Source organism: Papio anubis, chromosome 5 (genome assembly GCF_008728515.1).
Source record: "Papio anubis isolate 15944 chromosome 5, Panubis1.0, whole genome shotgun sequence".
Lineage (NCBI taxonomy): Eukaryota > Metazoa > Chordata > Mammalia > Primates > Cercopithecidae > Papio > Papio anubis.
In genome coordinates, this window is record NC_044980.1 from 69,603,766 (window position 1) to 69,631,699 (window position 27,934).

Here is a 27,934-nt window from a genome sequence, read left to right on the forward strand (position 1 = left end):
TGTATCCTAGCTGATATCTAAGGAAGATTAATCTGGCAGGACTTGTGAAGTAGAGGGTAGGCTGGCAGTGGAGAGAATACTTAGAAGGTAGAGGTGGGCTGAGTGTAGTGGCTCATGCCTGTAGTCCCAGCACTTTGGGAGGCTGAGCTAGGAAGATCACTTGAGACCAGGAGTTCAAGACCAGCCTGGGCAAGTGAGACTCCATCTCTGCAAAAAATAAAAAATAAAATTAGTTGGGTATGGTGGTGCATGCCTGTAGTCTTAGCTACTTGGGAGGCTGACACATTAGGATTGCTTGAGCCCAGGAGTTGGAGGCTGAAGTGAGCTATGATCAGGCCACTGCACTTCAGCCAGATGATGAAGCAAGACCCCGTCTCTATTAAAGAAAAGAAAAAAGAAGGCAAAGGTGAAACTAAATAAAGAATCCTGGTGAGGGACCCTACAAAGATAGGATCAGTTGATGAGGCAGCCACCAGCATGAGAGTCAAAAGAGACCAAAGAATAAGAAATGATGTCAAATGTCAAGGATGGCAATACCACTCACAGAAACAGGGAAGATGGCGATTTAAAGAGCTTGAAGTAGCAATAAGGCAAAGGGAAATGTCATTTTCCATAAAGAATTGTGATATCTTTTCTCCTGCATTAACGTTTTTTAAATACTGATAAAGTATTTTTAAAAATTACTAATGCTGACTGGCTCAGTGGCTCACGCCTATAATCCTAGCACTTTGGGAGGCCGGGGCAGGCGGATCACTTGAGGTCAGGAGTTCAAGACCAGCCTGGCCAACATGGTGAAACCCCATCTCTACTAAAAATACAAAAATTAACTGGGCAGTGGTGGTGTAATCCCAGCTACTTGGGAGGCTGACCTGGGAGGCGGAGGTTGCAGTGAGCCAAGATAGCGCCACTGCATGCCTGTCTGGGTGATAAAGTGAGACTCAGTCTCAAAAAAAAAAAACAAAAAAACTAATGCTTTTGTAATGTTTGACCTTTGAAGCATATTTCTTAGGAGCTCAGAAATGGAGCTCCTTGCACTATGCATGTGTTGTCCGTGAAAACAGACGTTCTCTGTGATGGCTGTCCTTGTTCTCTAAGATGATTTCACTATTTATTTTGTAAGGTAAGCAGTAGAGTGATTTCTGATTTTTGACATGAGAAAATAAAGGAATGGGTCTAAGCAACTATTAAGGCTGCCCAGGCACAAAGCTATGAGATATATAAAATATAAGCCATCAGTGTTGTTGTAGTAGTAGTTAGCATGGTGAATAATAAGTATAATATTGCTTGGAGCAAAGCAAATGGTAAAAATCACAAGGATGAGGAGACTCGCCTTAACATACCACAACCATCTATGATCATATGCACTAAGTGTCCGGATGATGGCGGTGTAGCAGTAGATGATAAGCACAAATGGAATTAAGAATCCAAAGAATGCCAAGGAGATGAAGTAGTAGAGTTGGAAGGGAGACGAGGACTCGCATGTGTCGTGAACATCATGGCAGGTGGTGATGTCTGGCTGAACAAGATAATATTCCTGCTTCAGGATGAAAAATGGCAGCATATATAAGAAAACTGTTGCCCACACCAGTCCACATGTTACCAAGGCATAGGTGTGCTTGGGCAGGCCCCGGTAGGTGAAAGGATGGACGATGGCCAGGTAGCGATTGATGCTGATGCAGGCAAGGAGCAGAATGGAGCAGTACATGTTGCCATAGAAGATGACTGTGGTAGCCCGGCACAGGACCTCTCCAAATACCCAGTTGTTCCCATTGAGATGGTAAGCTATCTTAAAGGGCAATGTAACACAAAAAAGAAAATCTGCAATGGCCAGGTTGGTGTAGAATACGGTCGTACAGATGGATCTGGTCCTGAAGAAAAGCATCCACAGGGTTACGGCGTTGGCCGGGACACCAACTACAAACACCAGGAGGTAGATGGCAGGTATCAGTTTCGTACTTAAGGAGCTGGTCAGGTACCCCATGGTAGCATTTTTCACATGGAGATGTGAAGCACTTTCTTCAGGGCACTTAATTTTTACAGTAATGGTGGCTCCTGTCCAGCCTTCTAAGGCAGAAAAGGGGAACTCTTCAAAAGAATCTGGGGGAGCTCCACGAAAGGTCTTAATATGTAAGGTTGGCTTTGCCAAGTTGTTTGTATCATTTTCCATGCCTGTAATTGAAAGAAAGTATTAACATAAATTTATAGTTCAAGAAAAAAGAAAACAATGTGTTTAATTATTTATAAATAATTTCTGTGATTGTAGAATTTAAGATCACTTTTATTTTAAAAGTTATTATAGATTAGTCACTCAACAAGCATATATTTAATACATATCATATGCCCCAGAACAACACTGTCTCATGCAGAAACAAAAACTAAATGATCAGTCCTTGTGTGTGAGGTGTTCATAATACTATTGGAAGAAACAAAAAAGCCCATCAGAACATTATAGGCATGTTGACTATAAACTATATAGGCATTCAGACAATACTTAATAGATTCAGATGTTTGAGCAAAATGTCAAGGAAAAGATGAACTTGTGCAAAGATTAGCAAGGTTCATAAAAAGATGGAATTTAATGAGTAAGATTCTGCTGGTGATGAATGGGCAGAAGCATAATGTGGGCTATCATGGGTTCTGGGAATGCCAAATAAGTTGATTTAGCAAATTTTTATTGTCTACTTATGTGTCAGTGGTGTAAAGTTTTAAATAAACTCCATTTCTATCTGTAAGTAATGCTACTAGTGTAGAAGATGCATAAAAATGCATTGTCTTATGCTAATAAGGTGCATCTGAGAAAGGAAATTTAAAGAGTGAGTGACAGCTAAATTCCTGAAGGGCCTCTAAACTGTCCTAAGAAATCATATGTCTATTCACAGATGCTGGGATTGCACACATAATTTTGAACAGAGGAATAACCATTGTGTTAGGCAGAATAATAGCACCCCCTAAGATTCTACCTGCTAATTCCTGGAACCTACAAGTATGTTTGTTCTTTTACCTAGCAAAAGGAATTTTGCAGATCTAACTTAGTTAAGGATCTTAAAATGAGATTTTCCTGGATTGTCTGGGTGGGTCATATATAATTGTAAGAGTCCATTTAAGGGGAAGGTAAGAGGGTCAAAGTCAGAGATTTGAAGACACTATGCTGCTGGCTTTGAAGATGGAAGAAAGGGTCATAAGCCAAGGAGTGCAGGCAGCTTCTAGAAGCTGAATAAAGCAAGATAGCTGAGTCTCTCCTAGAGCCTCCAGAATGAACCCAACTCCACCAACGGCCTTGATTTTAAGACCTCTGATCTCCAGAAATATAATCTGTTGTCTTAAGCCACTCAATTTGTAGTAATTTGATATAGCAGCAATAGGAAACTAATATAGCCATTATTGTGACTTGTTTTTAAGATGTCTTAGGTAATAGTTTAGAGAATAGATTGAAAAGGTAAGAAATTAGAGGCAAGGGGACCTGATTTGGAGGCTACTGTTATCATTCATAGCTCAGTGAGTTACTGAGCTAGAACAGTGGTCATGGAAAGACAGAGGCGAATACATGAGACTCTGATGGCGGCTCAAAGGGACTTGGCATCTGATTGGCTTTGGGGTACAGTGAGGGAGAGGCAGGAAGCAATAATGACTCATGTTTCTACTCTAGATGACTTGGAGGGAGAGAATGCCATTAACTGAGTTGGAGGAAGAGACAAGGGGGCAGGATGGGGGAGAAGCTACAATCTGTTTTTAGTCTGACTGAGGATGAGTTGCTGGTGGAATATTAGTGTGTAAAACGTCCAGCAACTGGTTAGAAGACTAGATGTGGGTCCAAAATTCCAGGAGCCCAAATTAGAGGCATGGTTTATTGTAGTCTGCATGGAGGCTCTCGTTTAATTTAGTGGAAGTGGTTGAGATGGCCTAGGGAGAGTTATGAGAAGAAAGAATCCAAAGGTGGACTTTAGGGGTAATGACAGATTTTAAGGGAAGAGGAAATATAGGAGGAAAAATCAGAAGATGAAATCGGTGTGAGGACCTAAGAAGTTGGAAATGAATTCTTTAAAAGATAGAAACACATCAACTATATGCTATCAATATTTGGTGTTACTTGGCATGTTGATGTTAATAATCCTAATTCCTGCAATTTCGAAAACAAAATCTTAAAGCTCAAACCTGAACATTTATTATTATATAACTTTTTGTAACCCTTTCACATGTATAGAAAATAGATTCTCTCAGATTTCTAATGTTACCTTTAAGACAGACTTCTATGCCAAATATAAACCTCATTCTTATGGATTTAAAATGCCAGTATTGGGCCATTGCATCTTGTCCCATGGCCTCAAAATTCCTCCATATTGAATGCTTGAAGTTAGTGTTTAGTAACCTGTGTCTCATACAGAGCCAGTTTCTCTTCCTGCTTTAATCTCTAGCAGTTAGCTCCTGGGTGAAATGGAAACCCTCCAAGTAAACCTGAGATTGCACAAACTGAATTCATGGAGTAAAATAGAGGAGGTGTGGCCTCGTAACTTATGGTATGGAGGTGATCAGGTATCATTTAAGAAAAGGTAGATTAGGCCGGGCGCGGTGGCTCAAGCCTGTAATCCCAGCACTTTGGGAGGCTGAGACGGGCGGATCACGAGGTCAGGAGATGGAGACCATCTTGGCTAACACGGTGAAACCCCGTCTCTACTAAAAAATACAAAAAACTAGCCGGACGTGGTGGCGGGCGCCTGTAGTCCCAGCTGCTCGGGAGGCTGAGGCAGGAGAATGGCGTGAACCCGGGAGGCGGAGCTTGCAGTGAGCCGAGATCGTGCCATTGCACTCCAGCCTGGACGACAGAGCGAGACTCTGTCTCAAAAAAAAAAAAAAAGAAAGAAAGAAAAGGTAGATTAAAGAAAAGGAAAGAAAAATGTGGGAGGCAGCATTCTTCTGTGCCTGTATTTAGAGGTGATCTTTGAAGGTGTGTGTGACACACAAACCCTTCTGCTCACTTTTGCATTTTGGAAAAGTTCTTGCATCTGACATTACCCAAAGAGAAGTGCCTTTAAAGATAGGCACAAAGGCCGGGCGCGGTGGCTCAAGCCTGTAATCCCAGCACTTTGGGAGGCCGAGGCGGGCGGATCACGAGGTCAGGAGATCGAGACCATCCTGGCTAACACGGTGAAACCCTGTCTCTACTAAAAAAAAAATACAAAAAACTAGCCGGGCGTGGTGGCGGGCGCCTGTAGTCCCAGCTACTCCGGAGGCTGAGGCAGGAGAATGGCGTAAACCCGGGAGGCGGAGCTTGCAGTGAGCTGAGATCCGGCCACTGCACTCCACCCCGGGCAACAGAGCGAGACTCTGTCTCAAAAAAAAAAAAGATAGGCACAAAGTTAGAGAATGGTGGCTGAAGATCATGCCGTACAAGTTATTAGCCTGATTTTAAAAAGCTGTTAAAACCAAGTGTCTGTCCGTTTACAGAAAATTTCTGGGATTTAGCAAGACATCATGCCTCCAGACATGCCAAACAGTGCCTGTGTTTTGTGGAAAAGTTGATTTGATTCCATTTTCCAAGAGAATGCCAGATCTGGTTCCACTTAAATAAGTCTTTTATTCCTCAGAGCCTGGTTTTCCTTATGAATTGTACTCATTGTTAAATTTTTTTAATATATTTTAATTCTTCATAGAGGCTTCCATTGGGCATAATGTTTCCAAAATGTTTTTCTGTCTGGGAAAAGGCCTTGAAGAACTAATCCAAAGGGAATGAACTCCGGCCTCTCGAGGGTGTCCAAAGGAGAGAATACCGTGGTGGATTCATTCACAGTTTCTGTTTCTAGTTGAGCCAGTAAAGCCCCTTCCTCATCCATGTTTTCCGTTTATCACTAGAGACAGAAACTAAAAACCATGGCTTCAGGCTGCTAAAAGCCTAAAGCAAAACAAAAACACAACAAAATAAGGCAGGTTGGACAAGCTTGCTTCTTTCTTCCTTCACATTTCTCCCCCACCCCTATGGAAGAAAGCAAATTCACTGCCTCTTTGTTTCCTTCAGAGGCCCCTGTTTTCACCTCCATCAAACCCTACTAGTGTCTTGAAGGAACCACCCCCGAAAATCTTGTTTCTTTTGCAATTCTGCTTCTTAACATATTGGCCCATCTACTCCCAGAAAGAGCGTGCACTTACTGTATTCATAAATCCCACATGTGCTTACTGCTAATCACCACAGATTCTCTTAGAGCTCTCTGCAACAACTCAGGGATTCCAACTGTGAATATAAGCAATGTTCCTTTAGAAAGCATTATTTTCTGTTTTTGTTTCCCTTGCTATGTCCAGTCTTTGCCTCTCCCACTCCTAACAATGTTGACTGGAGTGTGTGACCTAATAAAAAGTGACAGGTACACACCTATCCCAAATTTGTTATTTTTGGAAAAAGCAGGAGGCTTCAGGCTAGCATTGTGATGGGTAAAGTGGAAAGTACATTCGAAGTTGGATAATAGTATTTGGGAGACCTTATTTCTAAAATTAAAAAATCATATATGAGGGTAGGGAGAACTCCCCACTGAAAGTCAAAAAAGGTCATTCATTTTGGAAATACTGACTTATTAGCATTGCCAGCTATTGAAAGCAGATGACTTCTTTCTGGCAATATTCTTGTTTCTCCCATTTATGTCTCATCAAGAGGTATAAACACAGGATATATTTTTTAATCCCTTGAAAAAGTGCCATCTTTGCTTAACCAGAAGAGAAAATTCTTACAAACACAAAACATCTTTCAAAATTGCTCCCTGACTTAATTGTAGACATCTAAAATCTTGAATATGCCACACATTTTTAAACATCAGGAGGGAACACTTAATCTTTGACCAGGTTTGAATAGAGTGAATGAACTATAGATGTTCGTTTCCATGGTTCTACCTTTTAATAATAAGATCAAACTGCCTTTGGGGTTTGCAGTTTGTGTGAGATGCAAAGAAAGCTAGGTTCAGTTGACTCTTAATTTGTAACAGGAACGCACGTCCCCATCCTACCCCCTGAGAAAATTGCTTACCACTCTGACAAAAAGTGGGCAACAGAAGCAGGAGGCCAGCAGCTGCAAAGATGAGGGCTTTCATTTTGATGACCTGAGTCTCGTCTCTTGAACGTTATGAAACGTATACAATCATGGAGCACAATTTCACCTCAGTTCCATGTGTCAGCAGCAAATGGAAGCCTTGGTCTGTCTGTAGAAGTTCGCTCTCCTGTGCCGAGCAGGCAGGAAACTTGCACTGGTCCGCCGTAGGGAAAGGATGTAACCCACTCGATGCTTCAGTAAACAGGACTCAGGCCAAGCCTCTGAGTGTGTTACGTTATCCCTGGAGAAAGGCATTTAACTCTTACCCACCCCCAACAATCTATTCTGAATAGGTGCTGTAATTCTCCCCTAGTATATTTGCATTTAAAGAATGGCAGAAATTACCGCAGGCCTTTACAGAACTAAGCCAAAAACAGATGTTGAGCAGCAGTAAGTTTTGAATCTGTCCCATCTTTCATTTCTTATCCATTTTAAAAATGCAGTTCCAGAGTGTAATTTCTACTTAATAAATTATCCTTTCTTTTATCTTCCCAGCTATTTCAAATCTTAATTCTTAAACACCTTATATAATTATAAATTAATCGTGGAAAACAAACTTTTTTAAGAAATTCAAACTGAGTGGTCAATTACTTTGAAAATTTTCCATCAATATCATATTGATTTGAATTTGTCATCAGTGCCTGGCCAGAACCTGGCTTTTGAGTGGTGGTGGTTTTTCTTTGCTGGGTGAGGATGGGGTTTGTTCAGGCCTTTTGGTTTTTTTTTGGTTTTTTTGGGGGTTTTTTTTGCCTTATCTTGATGTGTTTTGAGCCATTCAATAACCCTTAGGGTCAGATAACTGGAGGAACCTCCCAAACAACACTGTTCAATTAAACTAAAATCATAGCACGTCATTAAAATGAGGAGAACTCCCTTTATTCCATGAGTGCTGATGAATAAGTCTACAGTAAGATATTTTTAATAAGGGTAAAATATACATAACATAAAATTTACTATCTTAACCAGTATTAAGCATATGGTTCAGTAATGTTAAATACATTCACACTGTTGTACAACATATAAGCTTTTATGAATTGTTATATTCTGTAGAGTATGACTTAAATACAGTTTAAAAAATGCATTATAACAGATTTTTCTGTAGTAAATAAAACTTAAACTTGAAGACTTACCACCCCACTGCCTGCTCCTTACAAAATGCAGCAAGAATCAGAAAATACAAATTTCACATGAGACTTAAAGGCCAGGGATAAGCTAGGAAGAAATTGATCTGCGGAAACCTTTCAAATCTTGATTAAATTACATTAGACCAAGATTTTTACAAAGGTCAGTGTTTAATACTTCAACTACATAATATATGGTTATACAAACTGAGATTGAATGCTATTACATTGCAGAAATAAAAAACATAAAATATTGACAAAGGTTTTTTCTGTTTAATTAGAACTTTTCTGGGAGTTATCTAAATTCAGGAATTTATGACGATTTGCACAAGGCCTAGTTTCTGGTCATTTAATTCATTTTTAACTCTTCCGTTGAACCTGGCTGTTTAACTGAAGTGGAGGTGTGGCCGTCCCATAAATATACTATTATTTTCAGTCTTCTGGCGAACAACTGAAAAAGCAGACTTGGCCGGTCGCAGTGGCTCACGCCTGTAATCCCAGCACTTTGGGAGGCTGAGGTGGGGGGGATCACTCGAGGTCAGGAGTTCGAGACTGGCCTGACCAACATGGTGAAACCCCATCTCTACTAAAAATATAAAAATTAGCCAAGTGTGGTGGCAGGTGCCTGTAATCCCAGCTACTTGGGAGGCTGAGGCAGGAGAATAGCTTGACCCTGAGAGGCGGAGGTTGCAGTGAGTCAGCCTGGGTGACAGAGCAACACTCCATCTCAAAAATAAAATAAAATCAATAAATTAAGAAAAAGCAGACTTTACATTGATAAGATTCAGCTTTTACTCTTGGTTTTACATTTAACTCTAGCAACCTTTAGTTCAATGTTTCATAATTTAAACTGTTGACTTAAATTCATCTGATTTGTAATTTCTCTCTTCAGTTTGGCTCATAAGACTAATACTTTAAGCTTTGAAGTAAGATTGTTACTGACTTCTCACCTGGGTAAAAATCTGTGTGGTACATCTTCTACAGTGATAAGTTCTGAAGGAAGGTAAATACCCTTCAAAAGAACTGAGACACATAAATGAACTCGTAGAGCTTAGTTTTTAGGCTATACCTGGGGAGTGTTGGGTTCTCTGAGATCTTGGAAACAGAGAAAAATTAGCTCCTGCTTCCTTGTCTCTTTTTTCCTCCTCTTGTCTTCCCCTTTCCACCCAGCTTCCTGTTTGAGCCTCCCCATCCATTCTTAAAAGAAATGAAAAATCTCGCTGATGCTTCCATTGTAGTCTGCCACGTGGCTAGAGGTGATTGTGGAAGCAGGCACCAAGACTTCTCCAGAGGTCTCCTTTAGCCCAGATGTTGCAGGATGAAATAACAGATACTTTATCTCATTTTCAGAGCCCTTTCCACATGTATTATCTCACGTTAGTCTCTGAGGAAAATAGTGTTAGAAGCCTGCCAGAGGAACCAGTGACTATTTCCTCTCCTTGCTGCCCCCATCCATCTTAAGTTTTAAATGACAGAGTCAGTGCCGGATCCATTACCTTTCATTCATCACAGTCTTGACTTAGGATTTAGAACATAACACTTACTCCTACACATAGGTAAAATGTTCCCATTTGTTAAATGTCACGTTTCCTGAAAATATCTCTGCTGATAATTATTTACTTACCATCTCAGACAAGATTTTATAAAACACAATTGCTACCTAGAAGTTCCACTTAATATCTGTCAGGGCTGACTTTTGTAGCAGGACCATCAGAATCAACCCAAAGTTAAATATGAATATTTACCTATAATAGGAAAAATGCAATACATTTTCATTGCTGCTGTTGCTCCCTTTCTGAAGCTATCTTTAACTACTTAGTCTTTGCTCCCCCTGCAGCTCAACACCTTTACCATAGGTTAACCCTTTCTCACCTATGTCTGGATCATGTGTCTGCAGCATATATTGCCCTGATCACATTGTATTATAATTCTTTTTCCTTTTTTTTTTCTTTTTTTCTTTTCTTTTTTTTTTTTTTTTTTTTTGTGAGACAAAGTCTCACTCTGTCGCCCAGGCTGGAGTTCAGTGGCCTGACCTTGGCTTACTGCAACCTCCACCTCCCAGGTTCAAGCAGTCCTCCCACCTTCCTCCCAAGTAGCTGGGACTACAGGCATGCACCACCACACCTGGCTAATTTTTGTATTTTTAGTAGAGATGGGGTTTCGCCATGTTGGCCAGGCTGGCCTCGAACTCCTGACCTCAAGTGATCCACCCCCACTCAGCCTCCCAAAGTGCTGGGATTACAGGTGTAAGCCACCACACCCAGCTGTATGTCTTGACACATCTGTCTCTTGCACTACATTGTTAGCTCCTTGAGGATAATCACCATGTTGTTTGTTTTTAATTTTTGTCTCTGTGTCTGATAAATATGGACGATCCCTGTGTTTCTCTCAAATTAAAAATATCCCATGGCACCCTAGGGCCCCTTGACACTTAGTTTGGGAACCACAGTAATTGATTGAGGGAGAGAGTGTTTGACTAGGGTAGCCCAGGAAGGCTTTTTGGAGTAGGTAGCATCTGAGTTGAGACCTGAATGGTAAGAAAAAGCCAACAGCCACTCTGTGAGGGTAGATAGAGTATTGTGGTCTGAAAGAGACTCGTGTGAAGGTCTAGAACAGGAAGGGGGAAGTAGAGGGCTGTGAGGTACAGCCAGAGAGGCAGTAGGCAGGACCATGCTGTTGGAGCCCCACTGTCCCTGAGAAGGCACCTTGTGTTTCCTTCTAACTGCTGGGGGAAGCCTTTGGGGAAGGTTTAAGCAGAGGAGTGGTGCACTGAGCTATCCATTTTGAAGGGATCCTCTGGGCTCTCTATAAAGGGCCACTGTGGTGAGGGCAAGCTTAGATGCAGCAGAAACTACTAGGGGGCTAGTGCGGCTGTCCAGTTGGGAGATGATGGAGGGTTGGACTAAAGAGTGGTAGGGAAGAAGGGGGAAGTGGTCGGGTTTGGGGTCTGCTTCATCAGGAGTGTATACAGTACATGGCAGAGCTGGGTAGTTGCTGATTAAGAATTTGTGGGAATTATGATTAAATGCCTCCTCAAAAGCAGTTATTAATTCTGTTTCCTCATCATTCACTGTTCTTTCTTTTTAATTCTGTGACATTGTTCCCAGGACTCTGAGAGTGTTTCCAAAGTGCTTTGGCTGGATGAGATACAGCAAGCCATCGACGAGGCCAATGTGGACGAGGACAGAGCAAAACAATGTAAGCCCTCACCTCCTTTGCTCTTGAAACTTGTCTTTTTGGATTTGGTTATGTGCCTGAAGTCATGCGATTTTTAATTTCTGGAAGATTTGGATTCTTACCAAGTTTTCGTTCTTGGACACATAATTATACCAAAATTAGTTGGTTGCCCTGTTGTCAGTGATTTGACTCTATCTCCAACAAAATTTAACAATGTTGCTGAACAAAATCCAGAAGGTAAAAAATAGTTTTTAAGCTCTCAAATTGTATAATTGAATCAAATCCTTTTTTTCTCTTGATTTTTAGAGAACTAGACCATTTCTACTTAATAGATGCCTTTTTCTCCTTTCCATGGCCTTTATCGTTACCAGGGTTTTCCATAGAAACAGAACCAATAGGAGACCTATGGAGTTGGCTAGCTGATCATGGTGCAACTAGAAGTGAAATAGACTGGCAGTCTACTCAGTTTACTTAATCTGTACAACTGGATGAGTTTTGACTCAAGCAAATAGAAGTCTACCTTGAATCATAAAAAGAGTCATGGACCCTCAATCAATTCCCAGAATGGGGCCAGTTTACAAATCCAGAACCCCTCAAATGAAGGGAAGGCCAGGCCCCTTAAGGAAGAACTCAGCTACACTACCAAAAATGTATACTGTTAGTCTTTCTTCCACCCCTCCCCCAAAGGGACCTATGGCCTTTTACCAGGGTGACTGTACTTAGGAGAAAGGACATAATCAGACTTTTGGGGATTAGTGGACACTTGCTCTGAACTGACACTAATTCCAAGAGGCCCAAAACATAACTGTGGTCCACCAGTCAATGTAGGGGTTTATGGAGGTCAGGTGATCAATAGAATATTAGCTCAGATCCATCTCACAGTGGGTCCCTAAACCCCTTCTGTGGTTACTTCCCCAGTTCTGGAGTACATAATTGGAATAGGTATAATCAGCAACTGGCAGGATCCCCACATTGGTTCAAATGATAAAATTGTTTAACCCTCTATTTTTAAGGAAGAATAATATGAAAATTCACATGATAGTCTGAAATAGCTTCTAAATTGCTAAACTCACATTCTCCATATATAAATTAAGATTCCTAAAAGTATATTTCATTAACCTGCCAACTCATGGCATAATTAGAATCTATTCTGTTGTATCAGGTCCGAGAAGGTTCTTAAGATGACTTTGTGTTACTCCACAGATGGGCTTTTCAACCTCGGAAGCATCTGTGAGAAACATCTGGGCTTTATTTCCTTAGCTTAGAAAAATGTGTGTATTTCTCTAACCTGAACTTTTATTCCCTAAGGAACTTTGAAGTCTTTCCTTTCTAGCACGCCTTAAGAAAAAAAATAATAAAGTGGAGGTGTGTATATAAGAAATTTCAACTTAAATATAAAACTGAAGGAAGCCATAGTCTGAAGAGACACTTTTGAGAAATTCGATTGTAATTTAGACATTCAAATAGCCTAAAATGGTTATGATTTGTCTCTTAGAAATCAGACCAATTTAGAAGGTTGTTAAAATTTTCTTATATTCATTGTTCTTACATTTGGCCTGTAAATGTTAAGTTGATTCTGTTTTTCACATGGAGATTCATGGTACTATTGACTATAAAAGTAAGAGGTTTTCTCAAATGTATGATTTTGTACTCTGTACTTGCACATCTAAAATCCTATCTTTTCCCTCTGTCCTGTCCCTTAGAGGAGCTGATATACTTTCTTTTACTACATATAACAGCAAAAAAGATTTTCCAAAGTTAATACTACCTATGAGAGTTTTCTGACTTTCAACAAGAATTTAACCTTTTAAAAACATTAAATAGATTCTGGTCACACACTATAAGCATCAAACACACTCTCAGATAATATGATAAATGAAAATGTGTTGGCCCAAATATGTTACCATCAGCAAAACTTAAAAGGGCAGAATAACTCAAGTCCCTTTCATTTTGGCCCAGTGTTCACATTCACTGGAGTATCTTGCTTGCTGAAAGTAGATTTGCCTCTACTTTTGATTCTTTAGAGCAATCTTTCTTTACCTTTTTCTCATTATGGCACCCTAAAGAATCTTTTTAGACAGTTTTTTCTCTAATCACTCCTTACCATGAAATTTTAGTGCCACAGATATATTGCATACCTGTTTAGGTGCCATATGTAGACCTGCACTTTATACATAAAGAGATTTTTTTCACTCTCTCCCTGCAGAAACCAATTTTTGCCCCGTTAGGGGTTATATCACCTCCACTGTGAATGTGTGCCTTAAGAGAGCCTGCTGGTGTATGGCTTAAGATGTAAAGCAAACATTTTTTGGATCTCTTAGGAGATTTATGGGAGGTTTCTTAATTTGTTCCTTGGCAGAAACATACCTGACTTTCTGGGGTGAAAGTCTATCTGATATCTGGTATCTGTAGCTATCTGGAACTTAGCTACAACTCACAGATTAAGGAAAAAAGCAATCAAAATAGATATCTCAAAGTAAGCACATTGAAGTTAATCTACTTTTTTCACTGAGGACCCCTCAGATAGACACTTTGCGCCTGTTGATTCTTTTCTTAGGCAAAACTCTGTTATCTTTGGTAGTTTCTTTTCCTGTTTGATTGTGACTCAGAGCACATCAGAAGCCACAAGTCACAAGGCAGTAAAGTGCTTAAGCTGCCATAGGCAGGCACATCAATGTCAGTAAAAAGTGACAGCTGACAGTGAAGGAAGAAGGAAAAACTAAGAGGTATAGGAGTTATTAAGGCTATTTTGTGCAGGAGCCAGTAAGCCCAAACACCTCCATAGTCCTTGAAAATAACACCGGATTATAGCACAGCACAATTTTAATGACAAGAAGGACTCTTCTGGCAGCTCTCAGCAGACATTAAGCACCTACTTTATACCAGAGACTTTGGGTAAAATAAGGAGCAATAGCGACTGTCCTGTTAGGATTTTCTCTAAGGCATGTTTTAGAGTTTCATCAAAAATGATTCTATTAAGATGAGAGTTGGTCCATAAAGGAATTAGCTTTAGTTATCTGGAAATTGACCTGTGAACCAGCACATCAATACTCAATGATAATATATGCAAGAAATGTGTGCCTTTTGTAATATCTTTTAAGGAAGATTGCATTTTATTGGGTTAGATGACACTGTCACATGTAGTTTATGTGATAATTTTTGTCATTTTCTTATTCCTTTGGCTATTCTCAGACCACAAACTTCTCAATTTCCGGTACTCTATTTTCTCTATCCTACAAAGCTTTCCAGAAGAAGAGGAAAGGGCAATGTCTACCTATTTCCTGTTAACCTCTATTGGCATAAGAACATACTGCCATACCTTTTGTTCAATAACCACTGGAGTTTGCCTGAGAAGTTCTCCTTTCATCTCTGTGTGCCCCTCCAGATTTGCATGACTTTGACTCCAGGTTGTTGAAAGTCAATCTCTGTTTTCCTTTCGCCTTTAACCCTCATAGTACTCTGCACCTGTGAACATAATTTGATGAGAACAGATTGTAATTTAATATTTGTAGAGTTTGATGTACGTGTAAGAAAAAAAGAAAAAGTATCCATGTCTCCCTTCTCTTTTCATCAAGATGTTTTCCATGTAGGAAGTATTTTAACTTGACTTCTTTTCATTTTCTGGTTCTACTTTTCTAACTCAGTGCATTTACTGGTTGTGAAAACGCTAGTCCTACTGATTGGACATTCTTACCTGGAATTAAAGTGGGAAATAATTCACTAAGTTAACTTTCCTTAGGCAACCAAGAGTTTAATATGGTTTTGTTAATGAGGAGGGGTAGAAATTCACAATGGGATAAAATGCTAGTTAGGTCTAAAATGGTTCCAGAATTAAGTTTTAGGACTCTGTCACACATATCCACCAGCTCTGCCTTTCCAGAACTCTTGTTTAGGTTGTTTATGACAATATTGCTAAATATATTAGCACTATACAAGAGAATACCAGGATTTCCATCACTTAAAAAGCATTTTGCTTATCCTAAAGTAAACAAATGTCTTTGTAAAACTAGTTCTCAAATACATGTTAATGGCCTAGGTTAGAGCTACATATCTACTGTTGGTGTGTATTCACCCCATTTCATAGATTACTACAGCAAGCAAAACCTAGTGCCTTGATACCATGTATGAGTAACCAGGGAAGACTGTTGTTTTTAATAAACCGTACTCCCATGGTATCTAATTCTTCTTACGGACTAAACTGGTCGGTGAATTTGTGATTGTCTTGGGCATATGTGGTGAATATTCTCAAAGGGTAAAAATGTTTGATACTAATGCATTCCTAAAACGTCGAATTATATATTTGCATGCCTTGAAGTAAGTAGAAGATAACCATTAACAAGAAACTTCTTTTTTCAATTACCCAGGGGTTACTCTGGTGGTTGATGTTAATCAGTGTTTGGAAGGAAAAAAATCAAGTGATATTTTGTCTGTATTGAAGTCTTCCACTTCTAATGCAAATGACATAATCCCGGAGTGTGCTGACAAATACTATGATGCCCTTGTGAAGGCAAAAGAGCTCAAATCTGAAAGAGGTAAGTTGGTTTGTTACTTTAGCGCAAACTATTTTAAATATCATTTCTGTGGTATTGTATTTTCTTAATTTTAAGACAAGTATTGCTTTCAAATTAATATTTCTGTAATTTTTTGTCATCTATGGCTAAGGAAATTAGGAAAAGTTTTAAATGTTTCTTTTTAGTTTTGGAAAGCTATGATGAGCTCAGTGGCAATGTATGGATGGCATTAAGAAAATGTCATATTTGAGGAATCTGTGCCTTATACAAGTTATGCTTATTGATTCATTTATTCATATGGGTAGACCAGTGATATAAATAGATGTTTATACTAATATTTTCTCTCAATCCTTTGTGATTGTACAATATTAAATAGGGGTAAAGAGTAATTTTGAATATACGAAATAAAGTACAATGAGCCAGTCTGCAAGGGATCAGTGGGCAAAGCTAGGCAACTAGTTATGCCTACTCAATCCAACGGCAGAACCTACATTGTTAGCTCTGGAAATAATCTTTGAGACTATACAGTTTGATACTCATTTTTCAGATTTGGAAATTCACATTGGTAAGATTTCAGACAGAGGAAAAGAATGGTAGACCCAAGGACAATTAATTTTTAATCTAGAATTCCTTTTAGTAGATTTTATTAAGCACCTACTATTTCCTAGTGTCAAGGATCAGGGTGGCTCTCAACTTCTAGGCTAGTGTTTATTTGTACCACATTGTAGGTCATCTACAGGATAGTATTCATCTTTAAGAAACTAGTGTGACAGCGTATGGCCTTAGAAGTAGAGCTTAAGGAAAAAAAAAAAACTTTTTTAGTCCAACTTGATGTTTGTCTAGTAGTACCCTATGTACTTGCTTTCAAGTTTCATATATTTCCAACTTGGAGATTCCACCTTAAAATTCAGTAAATTTTCTATTAATGAAATGACCACTCTCTTACTTGGCATCTGGTCGCCCTTGAGTCCCTCTCTGTTCCATTCAGATCTCTTCATCAGGAATTACTATAATGTCCCCTGTCTCATCCTTCATTGGGAAAGAATTGCATAATTGTATTAATGGGCTATCCTAATTTCAAATTCATCCTGGAAAAACTTAGTTTATCTTCTGTCTCCTAAACTTGCCTATTTCGTTTTCCATGTGTCATATTTGGGTGACTATGGTCAAATCCCTTTGTATCCAATTCAGAAACCTAGGAAGTGCTTCAGATTCATTCTTCTGGGAAGAAAAAAAGGCAGCAAGACTTTTGTCAACTGAGATCGTATTGAATCTATAGATAACTTTGAGAAGTCTTGCCATCTTAACAATATTCTGATCCATGTACATGGGATGTCTTTCCTTTTAATCAAGTTTAAAACTCTTTCAACAATTTTTTGTAGTTTTCAGCATACAAGGCTTGCATTTGTTTCATTAAATTTATTCCTAAGTATTTTATCATTTTTATTCTATTGTAAATATTGTTTTTTAATTATATTTTGGGATTATTTATTGCTAGTTTATAGATACACAATTGACTTTTTATTGAGAAATAATTTATATGCCATAAAATTGTCCTTTTAAGGTATGTAATTAAGAGGTTTTTAGCATATTCACAAGGTTGTACATCCAACACCTCTAGTTAATTCCAGAACATTTTCATTACACCAAAACAAAACCCAGTACCTATTAGCAGTCAATCCCCATCACCCACTCCCCAGCCCCAGGCAACTACTAATCTACTTTCTGCCTTTGGCCTGTTTTGGACATTTCATGTAAACAGAATTATACAATACATAGCCTTTTGTGTCTGGCTTCTTTTACCTAGCATAATATTTTCAGAGTTCATTCATGTAGTATTTGTCAGTTTGTCCTTTTTAGGGGCTAATATTCCATTGTATGAGTATGCCACATTTTGTTTACCCAGTCATCAACTGATGGAACCTGTATTCTGTGCCACCCTCTCCCCCCAGCTTTTGGCTATTCTGAATGAGACTGCTATGAACGTTCATGTCCAAGTTTTTTCGTGGGCATATCTTTTCATACAACTGATTTTTGTATATTGATCTTGTATCCTGCAACCTTGCTGAACTCATTCTAATCATTTTTAGTACATTTCTTGTGCTGCCATCTGCCTTAATAAATAAAGTTTTGCTGAAATCCAGCCACACATTAATTTATATATGGTCTATGACTGCTTCCCTGCTGCAGTGGTAGTGCTGAGTGGTTGTTTCAGAGACCCACAGCCTGCAAAGCTGAAAATATTTGCCTTTTTTTTTCCAAGATGAAGTCTCGCTCTGTCACCCAGGCTGGAGTGCAGCAGGGCAATCTTGGCTCACTGCAACCTCCACCTCCTAGGTTCAAGCAATTCTCCTGTCTCAGCCTCCCAAGTATCTGGGATTACAGTTACATGCCAACATGCCTGGCTCATTTTTGTATTTTTTAGTAGAGATAGGGTTTCACCATGTTGACCAGGTTGGTCTCGAACTCCTGACCTCAGGTGATCCACCTGCCTCGGCCTCCCAAAGTGCTGGAATTACAGGCATGAGCCACCGCACCCAGCCCCTACTCTCTGACTCTACAGAAAAAGTTTGCCGACTCCTGTTCTAGAAAGAAGAGCATCCCAAGCAATTAAAGACTGATTTTCACCTCCCAATAGAGCTATGAGCATTGTTTTCAGGCATGCACAGGATGATTTATTCTTATCTCTTTCACCTCTGGTTCTAGGATGGCTATCTTTTCCCAAACTAAAACATCCACCATTCAGTGGATGGATTACTCAGCCTTATAACTCAGTTTAACGCTTCTATATGTTCGCGTATGATTTTGTCTGGAAGGCATCTAAAAAGTATGCCTCCTTGTGGAATGTTCATCACCTCTTAACTAACTGTTATCAGTCTTTTTTCTAAGTAACAACTCAACTATATTTCTTAGAAAAACTATTTGGAACCCATGCTGGAAAGTAGCTCTCCTCAGCCTCTTATCTAACTACATTCAAACTAGATGTGAAAAAGATAGGAATTCTTCCTGCCTATTACCTACTGACATCCTAACCCAAGTAAAGCCTTCTAATGCCATTCAGATCTCTTCATCAGGAATTACTGTAATGTCCCCTGTCTCATCCTTCATTATGAAAGAATTACATAACTGTATTAATTAGCTATCCTAATTTAATATTCATCATGGAAAAAACTTAGTTTATCTTCTCTCTCCTAAACTTGCCTGCTTCTTTTCCCATGTGTCATATTTGGGTGAGAGCTAAAAACAACAGAAAAATATAAGAAGTTCTAACTTAGACTAAACTAAGTCAACTGCTATCAAGTGAGCTTTAGACTCAATGCCTTTCCAGATAAATCAAAGTTCAAGTGATTGGCTTTTAACCAACTAAGAAATTTTTTACTTCTCAGTTTAAGTGATGGGAGAAACATTTTCACCAGCTTTGCTTGCTTTCTTCCCTTCCCAATGAGTTGCCTTAAGAAGGGTGATTATTCTTCTGAAAACATTTATGAATCTGACAACTATTGATAATTGAAAATATCATAATTGCCTGGTCGTGGTGGTTCATGCCTATAATCCCAGCACTTTGGGCAGCTGAGGCGAGTGGATTGCTTGACCCCAGGAGTTTGAGAACAGCCTGGACAACATGGCAAAACCCATCTCTACAAAAAATACAAAAAATTAGCCAGTTGTGCATGATCCTGTGGTCCCAGCTACTCTGGAGGCTCATCTGAGCCTGGGGAAGTTAAGGCTGCAGTGAGCCTTGGTCACACCACTGTTCTCCAGCCTGGGTAACAGAGTGAGACCCTGTCTCAAAAGCAAGAAAGAAAGGAAGGAAGGGAGGGGAGGGGAGGGTAGGAAGAGGGAAGGGAAGGAAGAAAGAATAATAATTACTTGTAAACATCCTAACTTGACTGTACAATGTATTTTGTAGTAGACCCATGTTTCTAAACAGATGAACCAGCTGTCTGACTGCCCATTGAAAAGAGATACATCTCTCTTCCTGGGCATTGACAAACAGAAAGAACAGGTGAGGGGCATTTAAAGTCAAATGAAGCATTAACACATATTAAAGACCTTAAAGTTACCCCTGCTTAGTTATTTCAATGCATTTCAATATTTTGTGAAGAAATTCACTTGAACTTTGATTTACCTGAAAAGGTAATGAGTCTCATGCTCACTTGGTGCAGTTGACTTAGCTTAGTCTAAGTTAGAACTTTTTATCTTTTTCTGTTGTTTTTTGCTCTCAGGTCTGGGACCAGAATTGTAACCATTCAACAAAATAAACAGATTTCTAAATATGAAGTTTAGCCCATGGATTCATGAGGAGGAGATATTCTTGACCAATCGAAGTCATAACTACCATAGGTTTTTCTATCACCCCTCCCCAAAATTAAGTTTCAAAAAAAATTTTTTTTCTCATTTTGTGTGGTTGTGTAGCACAAAATAAGTCAGAGGAACCAGGAATTTTCTTTTTCCCTACATTAGTTGACCTTTATGTTGTGCTTATGCCATTTTGTACTTTGAGTAACGTTGTCTCCAAAGGTTCTGCTTTGGTTGAATGCCAATCATTGGCCCTCCTTAAATAAGGACCACAGTCCTTGTGGGTATCTCCTTGTTGGAGAAATTGCAGGTAAACTTTGTAAGCAAAGAGGATCTTGCCGATTGGTCTCCTTTGTCTACATGTGTTGTTGTTTGCATCTACCTGGGACTTACAATTATTGTTTGCTTTTCCTTCTCTTTGACTGTTTTTGGCCAAACATGTTTTCATCATCCTCATGAAAGATTTAAGTTACAGAGCTAGCCTTAGACATTTATGTCTCTTCCTTTTCCTTGGGTTAGCAGGCATCTGCCATTAAATACATCGAATTTATTCCATGTTAGTGGGTCATTTCTGATGCCTTTGACTGTCTGAAGGTTTGGTGAAAAACATATTCAATTATTTTACATATTAAAGAAACTACGCTAATGTTTAAGGGTTCACTGTGTCTCTATAGAATTTAACAAACTTTTTTCTTTAGTGTCTAGTGAAGGTTCATGGCTCAAACTCAACCTGAATGAAAAATATGACTACTGTTACAACATTGATTCAAAAGAGGGTTCCTGGGTCATACCTGAATCATGCTTGTATAAAGAATCATGGCTCACAGGAAAAGAAATCGAGGTAGGAGGTTGGTGTTTGATGGATAACTGTACTGTATAAAGTTAAATTTGACTGGTTGTCTATTTCTGAATCATGAAAGTGATGAGAGGAACTAATTGATTTATCTGAAGGCTGGATATGTAATGAAGTCTTCATGAACTGCAGTTGAATGTGGCTGCATTGTTACTAATGTACAGAGTTTTTTCCATATTGGCTTAACAAAACCAAATAGAGCAGGGGGAAGAAATATTTCACTATTTATTTGGGATGGTAGATTATCCTAAGAAATCAATCTTAAGATTTTCCTTGACTTAATTAAGCTCAATTAATGATAATTCCTGGGTTGTCAATATTTAAAAGGTATTTCTTTCCCACCCATCTCAGCCTGCAACTTAACATTGTACCTTTCAAACCAATATGTCATTTTTTTCTACAAAGTGCTGGAGAGGGCATCTCTGCCACACATGGCCCCAGCCATCTCCAGGACAGCTTCAGAAGCAAAGAACAGAGTTGGGCAAAGAGCAGGATGGGTAAACATTAAACGTTTGCTTCTTCTGAGATGGTCATCTTAGCATGTTTTCATTGCTTAACATTTCTAGAGCTCTGGATGTACCCATGTCCAAATGTAAGTGCTAACATCACAATTGAGTGTATCTTATACTTGGCTTTCGATTAACTGACATAAAAATTAGCCATGTGTCCATGTATTGCACTAACCGAGAGTTATACATGATACATTGAATTGGAATTTCTATTTAACTACTAAAGATCCCTTTTAACTAATCCTTGACCCATATTTGAAAGCTTTCTTCCAACAAATTTTACTTATTGAAAGTAATTTATCCCTTCTCTCATCTCTTTTTAACGAAACTATATAGATAGTACCTGTTTGAGCTTCTTGTTAAGAGTAAAGAAATAGTGCATTAGTGAACATAGTGTCGTTATTGACTATTAGGACATTTGTTAGTTTTTGTTTGTTTCTCTTTTTGGGGGTACATTTGTTGTTTTAAATACAGAAAGAAGAAACTCATTTAGAAAAGTCTGTATTAGGCGAAGCCCCATCTTTACTAAAAATACAAAAATTAGCTGGGCATGGTGGCGAGCACCTGTAATCCCAGCTACTTGGGAGGCTGAGTCAGGAGAATTGCTTGAACCCAGGAGGCGGAGGTTGCAGTGAGCCAAGATCGCACCACTGCACTCCAGCCTGGGCAATAAGAACTATACTCTGTCTCCGGGAAAAAAAAAAAACAACAGAAAAGTCTGCTTTAGAATCTCAGGTTCAGATGCTTTTTCTCATTGTAAACAAGACTAGCTGGAGTCTCAGGGGTCCTCCTAATTTCCCCTTGTGCCTTGTCCATTGTAGTCCTAATTCCCTCCCAAATATTCAGCAATTTTTATATATACAGGAGCCCAGGGCTGAAGTATTTACAAAAAAAGATAACAAGAGCAAAGCTAGGAGAAAAAGTACAGCCAAAAGAGCTCTTTTCAGTTTCAGTTCTAGATCACTGAATTTCATTCATTTTTTAGTTGCCCCTCCCTACATAGAGGAACGAGAGAAGCACTTTGACAATAGATTATTTGTATAATCATGGCTTTGTTAGAGCTGAATATTTTCTCGCAACATGGGAATAGGGGGACTAAATGCTTGGTGAAGATTTCCTGAAACAAAAGACTTAGCTATAAACAGGTAGTGAAGTAGATCTTGCCGAATGGCCTTCTCTGTGAGGTTCTTCTTTGCTTTGTCTGAGGTTGGTGGGCAGCCATGAAGAAACAAGAGGAGGTAAAGTCAGAGGGATGTGAAATTGGAATCAACCCTTGTAGCAAGATGTCTGAAACAAGTTATGGCCAAAAGTAACCTTTCCAACTGGTGTCCCTGCAAATACCCAAAGAATGTGTGGAATTGAGAATGAGGTCTCCTGAAACCATAAACATAGCCAAGTACCCCTCATTTACATAGAGTTTCACTTTCCAATATACTTTCACATCACTTTGATCCCTAAATTATCCTCTAAGTAGAGATAGAGCAAATATTCTCATCTTCTGTTTTTCTAAGTGAGGAAATTGGGGCACAGAGTAGGTGAAGCAGCTTGTACTAATTCTGCAATTTGGGTAGATTTTGTCAATTAACAGATTTATTTCCAGTGCTTCCAACTTCTAGTCTAGTATCTTTTCCACTTTTTCATTGTTTTTGACACAGTCACCAGTATCTCTGAGTGGTTTTGTCATGTGCCCATTGCTCTGGAATTAATAACCCAAGTTGGTGGCTTAAGAAACACATAGGTACTTTAAAAAGTGAGTAATGCTTCCCAGGGGGAATACTCTTGAAGTAATATTCACCAACATTGCTTTGGATTTAAAAACAAAAGTTCGACCCAAAGGATGTGAAACCTGCCGGTAATGGATCCAAGCATCGTAATATGTTTAAAGAGAAAATACTGATGATAATTAATTCTATCTTGGAAAAAAACAAGAACAAACATCTTACAGAATCATTAAAAGTCAACATCAAAGATATTGCAGTGTAGCAGTATTGCAGACAGAATCACCAATGCAGTATTTACTAAAACTTAGAGGAAAAAAACATGATCTGAGTCTGACCAGTGCTACCAAAAATGCTTAATGACAAGAAGATAGTGAAGAACACAGTTTAGTGACTCATTTCAGATGTTCAGAGGTCGTACAAGTTTTAGGAAAATGACATTGTAGCAATGGATTATTAGTGCTAATTTTGAAGAAAAAAATGAAATTATAGACATGCTAAAAAATTATGTGCTATGGTTGAAAAGATGTATCAAACTATAAAGAAGCAGCATCGAAGATTTAAAATTTAGAATAAAAAATTGGTCATGTGGCATCCCAAGATATACCCCAGGTATAACTTTTTGTTATATCGAGCATCAGTCTGTTAAGATTATTAACCAGTGGAAGGTATAACACTGTTATAAAAAAGTTGTGTTTCTTCTAAACAACCTGAAGTTACCAGTTTTATGCAATGAATGCATACATATATGTCTTCTCTTAAAGATATGTATGCATCTTTTGTATGATTTCACTTTTAGCTCTTTGAGTTAACCAACCATTAATTCCAGTTGTACTAAATAAGAGTCATCAGCTATAGAAGTGACAGTCCAGTCTTTCTTTGCATCTCTCATCGGGCATAAAAGTAAACCCTGTTCATACCCCACAGGAAACTTTCTTATAACCCCCTTCTTCCTTTTTTCTCATTCTTCTAGATTTCTGCCATCTATCCTTAATAGCACTTAACTTGCCCCTCCCACCCCTTTTTCTTTTGCCCCAGAGCATCATTCTGAGTTTGGCTGCAGCTCATTACAGGGGTCTGCCTACTCTGGCCTGGGGAAGAAATGGGAAAGAAGTCAGAGGACCTTATGACCATTGCAGTCTTTTCCTTGGCAGCCCAAGGGAAGTGGGAGGTGATGCATGTTTTTACAGCAAGCACCCTTGTCCCCTTACATTCTGTGGAGATCAGGCCTCATGCCTCGTCCTTGCCAGCATCATCCATACATCTCTGCTTCCAAATCCTGAGATCATTGAGCTTTATTCTCTTGCCACCTCAGCACCAAACTCGGAGATTCCAAAATCATATTGCTAGAAAGAAGCTAAGCCAGTTTCATCCCTCAGCTCTGCTTAAATTTGTTTTTAAATCAAGCCAAAAGGAGACATCCATATTGTTTTCTAAAAGATAAAATATCAGAAGCTATTCTATGTGTGCCTTTCAGCTGATGTGTGAAGTGTAACCATAAGAAATATCTCTTGCCAGGACATAATTGAGGAAGTCACAGTAGGTTACATTCGTGAGAATATATGGTCTGCTTCAGAAGAGATGCTTCTTCGCTTTCAAGCCACAAGTTCAGGACCCATCCTTAGGGAAGAGTTTGAAGCTAGAAAATCATTTTTGCATGAACAAGAAGAGAATGTGGTCAAAATACAGGTATGTGGATCACCTACCACTGTTTACAACAAACTGTCATATCACCTGAAAATGTTTTCTTTGATAATAGTCAACTACCAGCATTCCTATAAACAAATCTGACTGCATATTTTTACATAATCAGTGCCCCTAGTCTACTTCACTAAGGCTTTAAAATGGAAAGCATTTTGATGATGAATGACTTAACCTATGGTCTTCTAGAGAGTATTTAGGAGCACTGCAGATTTGCACAGATCCACCTGCTGCCAACTTAGTTGGACCCAAAGGGATATGCCTTGGATCAGAGTTGAAATCATACCTGGCTTGGGGACTTTACAATTTGGCTTTTTTGTGATTAGTGGATGTTGAGTGGCATCTTAGTTTCTGTGCTGTTCTAGCCTGAAAGAACAGAAGAACTAATGAAATAAACAGATTTAGCATCTCTAAGAATGTCTTCTTACCTTCTGTAATCTGTCACTCTTCATTTAGGCCTGCGGGAGAAACCTTCATTCCCAATTTTTTTGCTATAAATTGTTCTTAAGTTTGCATGACTTGTCCGAACTTTCTGATTGGCAGGAGAATTTGCCAGGTTTAGATGTTTCTCTTCTGTATTCCTGTAGTACCCCCTACCAGTCACCACACTGGTTTGTGAAAGGCTGTGAGTTTGTTCTTTTTATCGTGAGTTCAAAGGGGTATTGTTAACAACTGGTAAAGTCTGATGCTGATGGGTTTTTACTTTGAAGCTTCCTAAATCGAACGTTTTTCTGTGGAAGAGCTTCTTTTTTGTGTGGTCACTGGTGAACTCATCTGCTTTTCCCACCTAACTGTAATGTCCAAGGCAGAAAATGAATTTTACAAACATTTGTCTTCCTGTATCTTGCACATGATAGATGCTTACATGTTTAAAATTTGCTTGGAGCTTAAGATATTATTAGCAAAGCAGAAATAATTAATTTTATAAAAGAAATTTCTACTATAAATCTGACACTCAAAGGATTTTTCTAGGTGGGCCAGTGAGTTTCCAATTTAGTCCTTTAAACAAATAGTAGACAGAACACACAGGAAGTGAACAAAAGCCTCAAAATTGTCATCTACACTGATGAGGCTCTAATTTTGCACAAATTTCACATGTCAGCCAATATAAAATTTGGACCCCACACTCCCCAGTCTCGGGGCACACAGCAGTGTTGCAGTTGGAAGGTATACTACAGAGCCCACCAGTACAGAATCCCTCTGTATTAGAAACCAGGGCTGAAGGATGAGAGAAATGGGGTAAGGACAAGAGCGATCATTTGGAGCCTTTTTCCTCCACCTCAGCAGAGGCAAAAGAATTGACGAAGCAGTCATCAAACCATGAAGTCACCTCACCATGCCTTTTTATCAGTCTTCTGACAATGTTCCAAAACAGAGGGCATGAAACCTAAAGGTAAGCCTACTTCACAGATGTGGACCAGAAGTGAATAATGCAGTCTATAGGAACCTGCTGACCCTTAAAACCAAGAGCCCATGAACCAAAAGGTGTCATGCTAATCTCATTCTCGCCAAAGTGGCTGGTTCACCTTCAAGTAGGAAAATGTTCTGATATCTGAGAAGTTCCCCTATGTAAAACACTGTGAGCTTCCTAGCTGGCTGAATTGCCCTCAGATACAGGAGTCTTAACAAAATTGGAGAGAAATACAAAGGCAAAGCTCCTAGGCCAAGGCCAGCTATACCCCAGCTACACCACCCTGCCTGCCGTCAGTGGTCTGCCAAGGAAATGAGTAGTGGTACAGAGAATGTGCATGATCAACGTCCAGCACTGTGTCTCAAGTGCTTATGGAGTTAATTGGAAGGTGCCCAGGTCAATATAGAGGAAGTCAAAGAGAATCTACATAGCCATATTATTTTTGAGCAGTTAGAAGTCCCCAGTAAAATCGCGTGAGTGAGCCAGAAAGAAAAAACTGCTCATAAACAAAAAAGATTTTATATCAAAAACAGAAAAAGGAATGTAACTTGCAAAATATAAATGGAGTAGACATCTAGAGTTACTCTTCTAGAAGATAGGAGAGAATGTTATACTGAAACTGCTTTATACTGTCAAGGAATTTGTTAAGACGTGAACTTAATGAAATAAGAAGACAACAGAATAATAAAATAAAAAGACAGCTGACAGCTAAGGAGAGGAAGAGAAATAATGATGTCATAGAATGTAAATGAATTTATAACTGCAGAATGCAAAATGGACACTGAGCATAATTGGAGCAGACACAGAAAGCTTCAGAAAAATCCACAAAAGATGAGAGAAAGAATAGATTATTAAAAACACACTTTCTCATTTGAAAAATATAATGCCCATTTTATTGCAGGGTGGTGAGGACTGACTGCAATAATTCACATAACAGATGTTTCCTAGTATGTGCTTCTCAAGTGCTTGATAAACTTTAGAAATGGCAAGGTGATAGAGATAATGACTCAGGGCAGATAATGGGGATCCAATATTGATATTGTTGATGTGGCACAGGAAGACATCAGAAAAAAATCAAATAGGATAGAATAGATAACTACAGGAGGAAGTTTTTTTCGTGAACTGAAGAAAGCTAGTATACTACTTTTTAGAAAAGGATATAATAGTGGCAAACACCAAAACCTAGCCCTGAGATTTAATGAATTATTGAACTTCAGCTCAGGGAGTGCCACAAGCATCCTGGTGAAGAAAAACAAGCTACCCTGAAGGAACTTCACTTTGCTAGGAGCAGCGACAGAGTCTGTGGGCCGAGAGGAAGGGGATGGCCTGGGAGAGTTGGTCCTCAGTTGTTTTAATGTAACTGACTACTCCTATAGATTGCTGGATTTTTTTTTTACCTTCGAGGAGAGGGAGAAGAGGTAAATGTTTAGGGCTTTCTTGTCTAACTGAGATCACACAAGTATTTTGTGCATTAGAAGTTGGCATTGGTAATTTGAATATGTCTGTACTGAGTGTCCAGTTATCAAGCATAGCAGCCAGTGTATCAAGCCAGATTTCCCAGCGAG

The 27,934-nt window shown here is 39.0% G+C and overlaps 2 protein-coding genes across 10 annotated transcripts in view; one reads left to right on the forward strand and one right to left on the reverse strand.

The window, feature by feature from the left end:
• IQGAP2 (IQ motif containing GTPase activating protein 2) overlaps positions 1-27,934 on the forward strand; it is a 311,257-nt gene that overhangs the window by 218,894 nt on the left and 64,429 nt on the right. For 5 of the 8 annotated variants that reach the window (XM_031666244.1, XM_031666245.1, XM_031666246.1 and 2 more), the window contains 4 exons: positions 11,298-11,388; positions 15,732-15,899; positions 20,876-21,018; positions 24,776-24,946. In XM_031666244.1, coding sequence (XP_031522104.1) covers positions 11,298-11,388; positions 15,732-15,899; positions 20,876-21,018; positions 24,776-24,946 — 573 coding nt within the window. The remainder of the gene's footprint in view (positions 1-11,297; positions 11,389-15,731; positions 15,900-20,875; positions 21,019-24,775; positions 24,947-27,934) is intronic. The other 3 variants (XM_031666249.1, XM_031666251.1, XM_031666252.1) reach the window with 1 other exon arrangement.
• On the reverse strand, positions 319-7,273 carry F2RL2 (coagulation factor II thrombin receptor like 2). 2 transcript variants are annotated; one of them, XM_009208639.4, is made up of 3 exons: positions 7,007-7,247; positions 6,142-6,223; positions 319-2,169 (listed from the first exon to the last, which is right to left on the reverse strand). In XM_009208639.4, the coding sequence occupies exon 3, from the start codon at positions 2,165-2,167 to the stop codon at positions 1,109-1,111; it is 1,059 nt and encodes a 352-aa protein (XP_009206903.1). In that variant the 5' UTR covers positions 2,168-2,169; positions 6,142-6,223; positions 7,007-7,247; the 3' UTR covers positions 319-1,108. The 2 variants fall into 2 exon arrangements, with proteins under 2 accessions (XP_009206903.1, XP_003899881.1); XM_003899832.5 differs by lacking the exon at positions 6,142-6,223 and having other exon boundaries at positions 7,007-7,273.

Excerpts from the sequence above, each read along its gene's own strand:
- F2RL2 (XM_003899832.5), bottom strand. The coding sequence starts at position 7,070 with ATGAAAGCCCTCATCTTTGCAGCTGCTGGCCTCCTGCTTCTGTTGCCC. Across the intron at positions 2,170-7,006 it reads GCCCACTTTTTGTCAGAGTG|GCATGGAAAATGATACAAAC; the intron begins GTAAGCAATTTT and ends TTTCAATTACAG.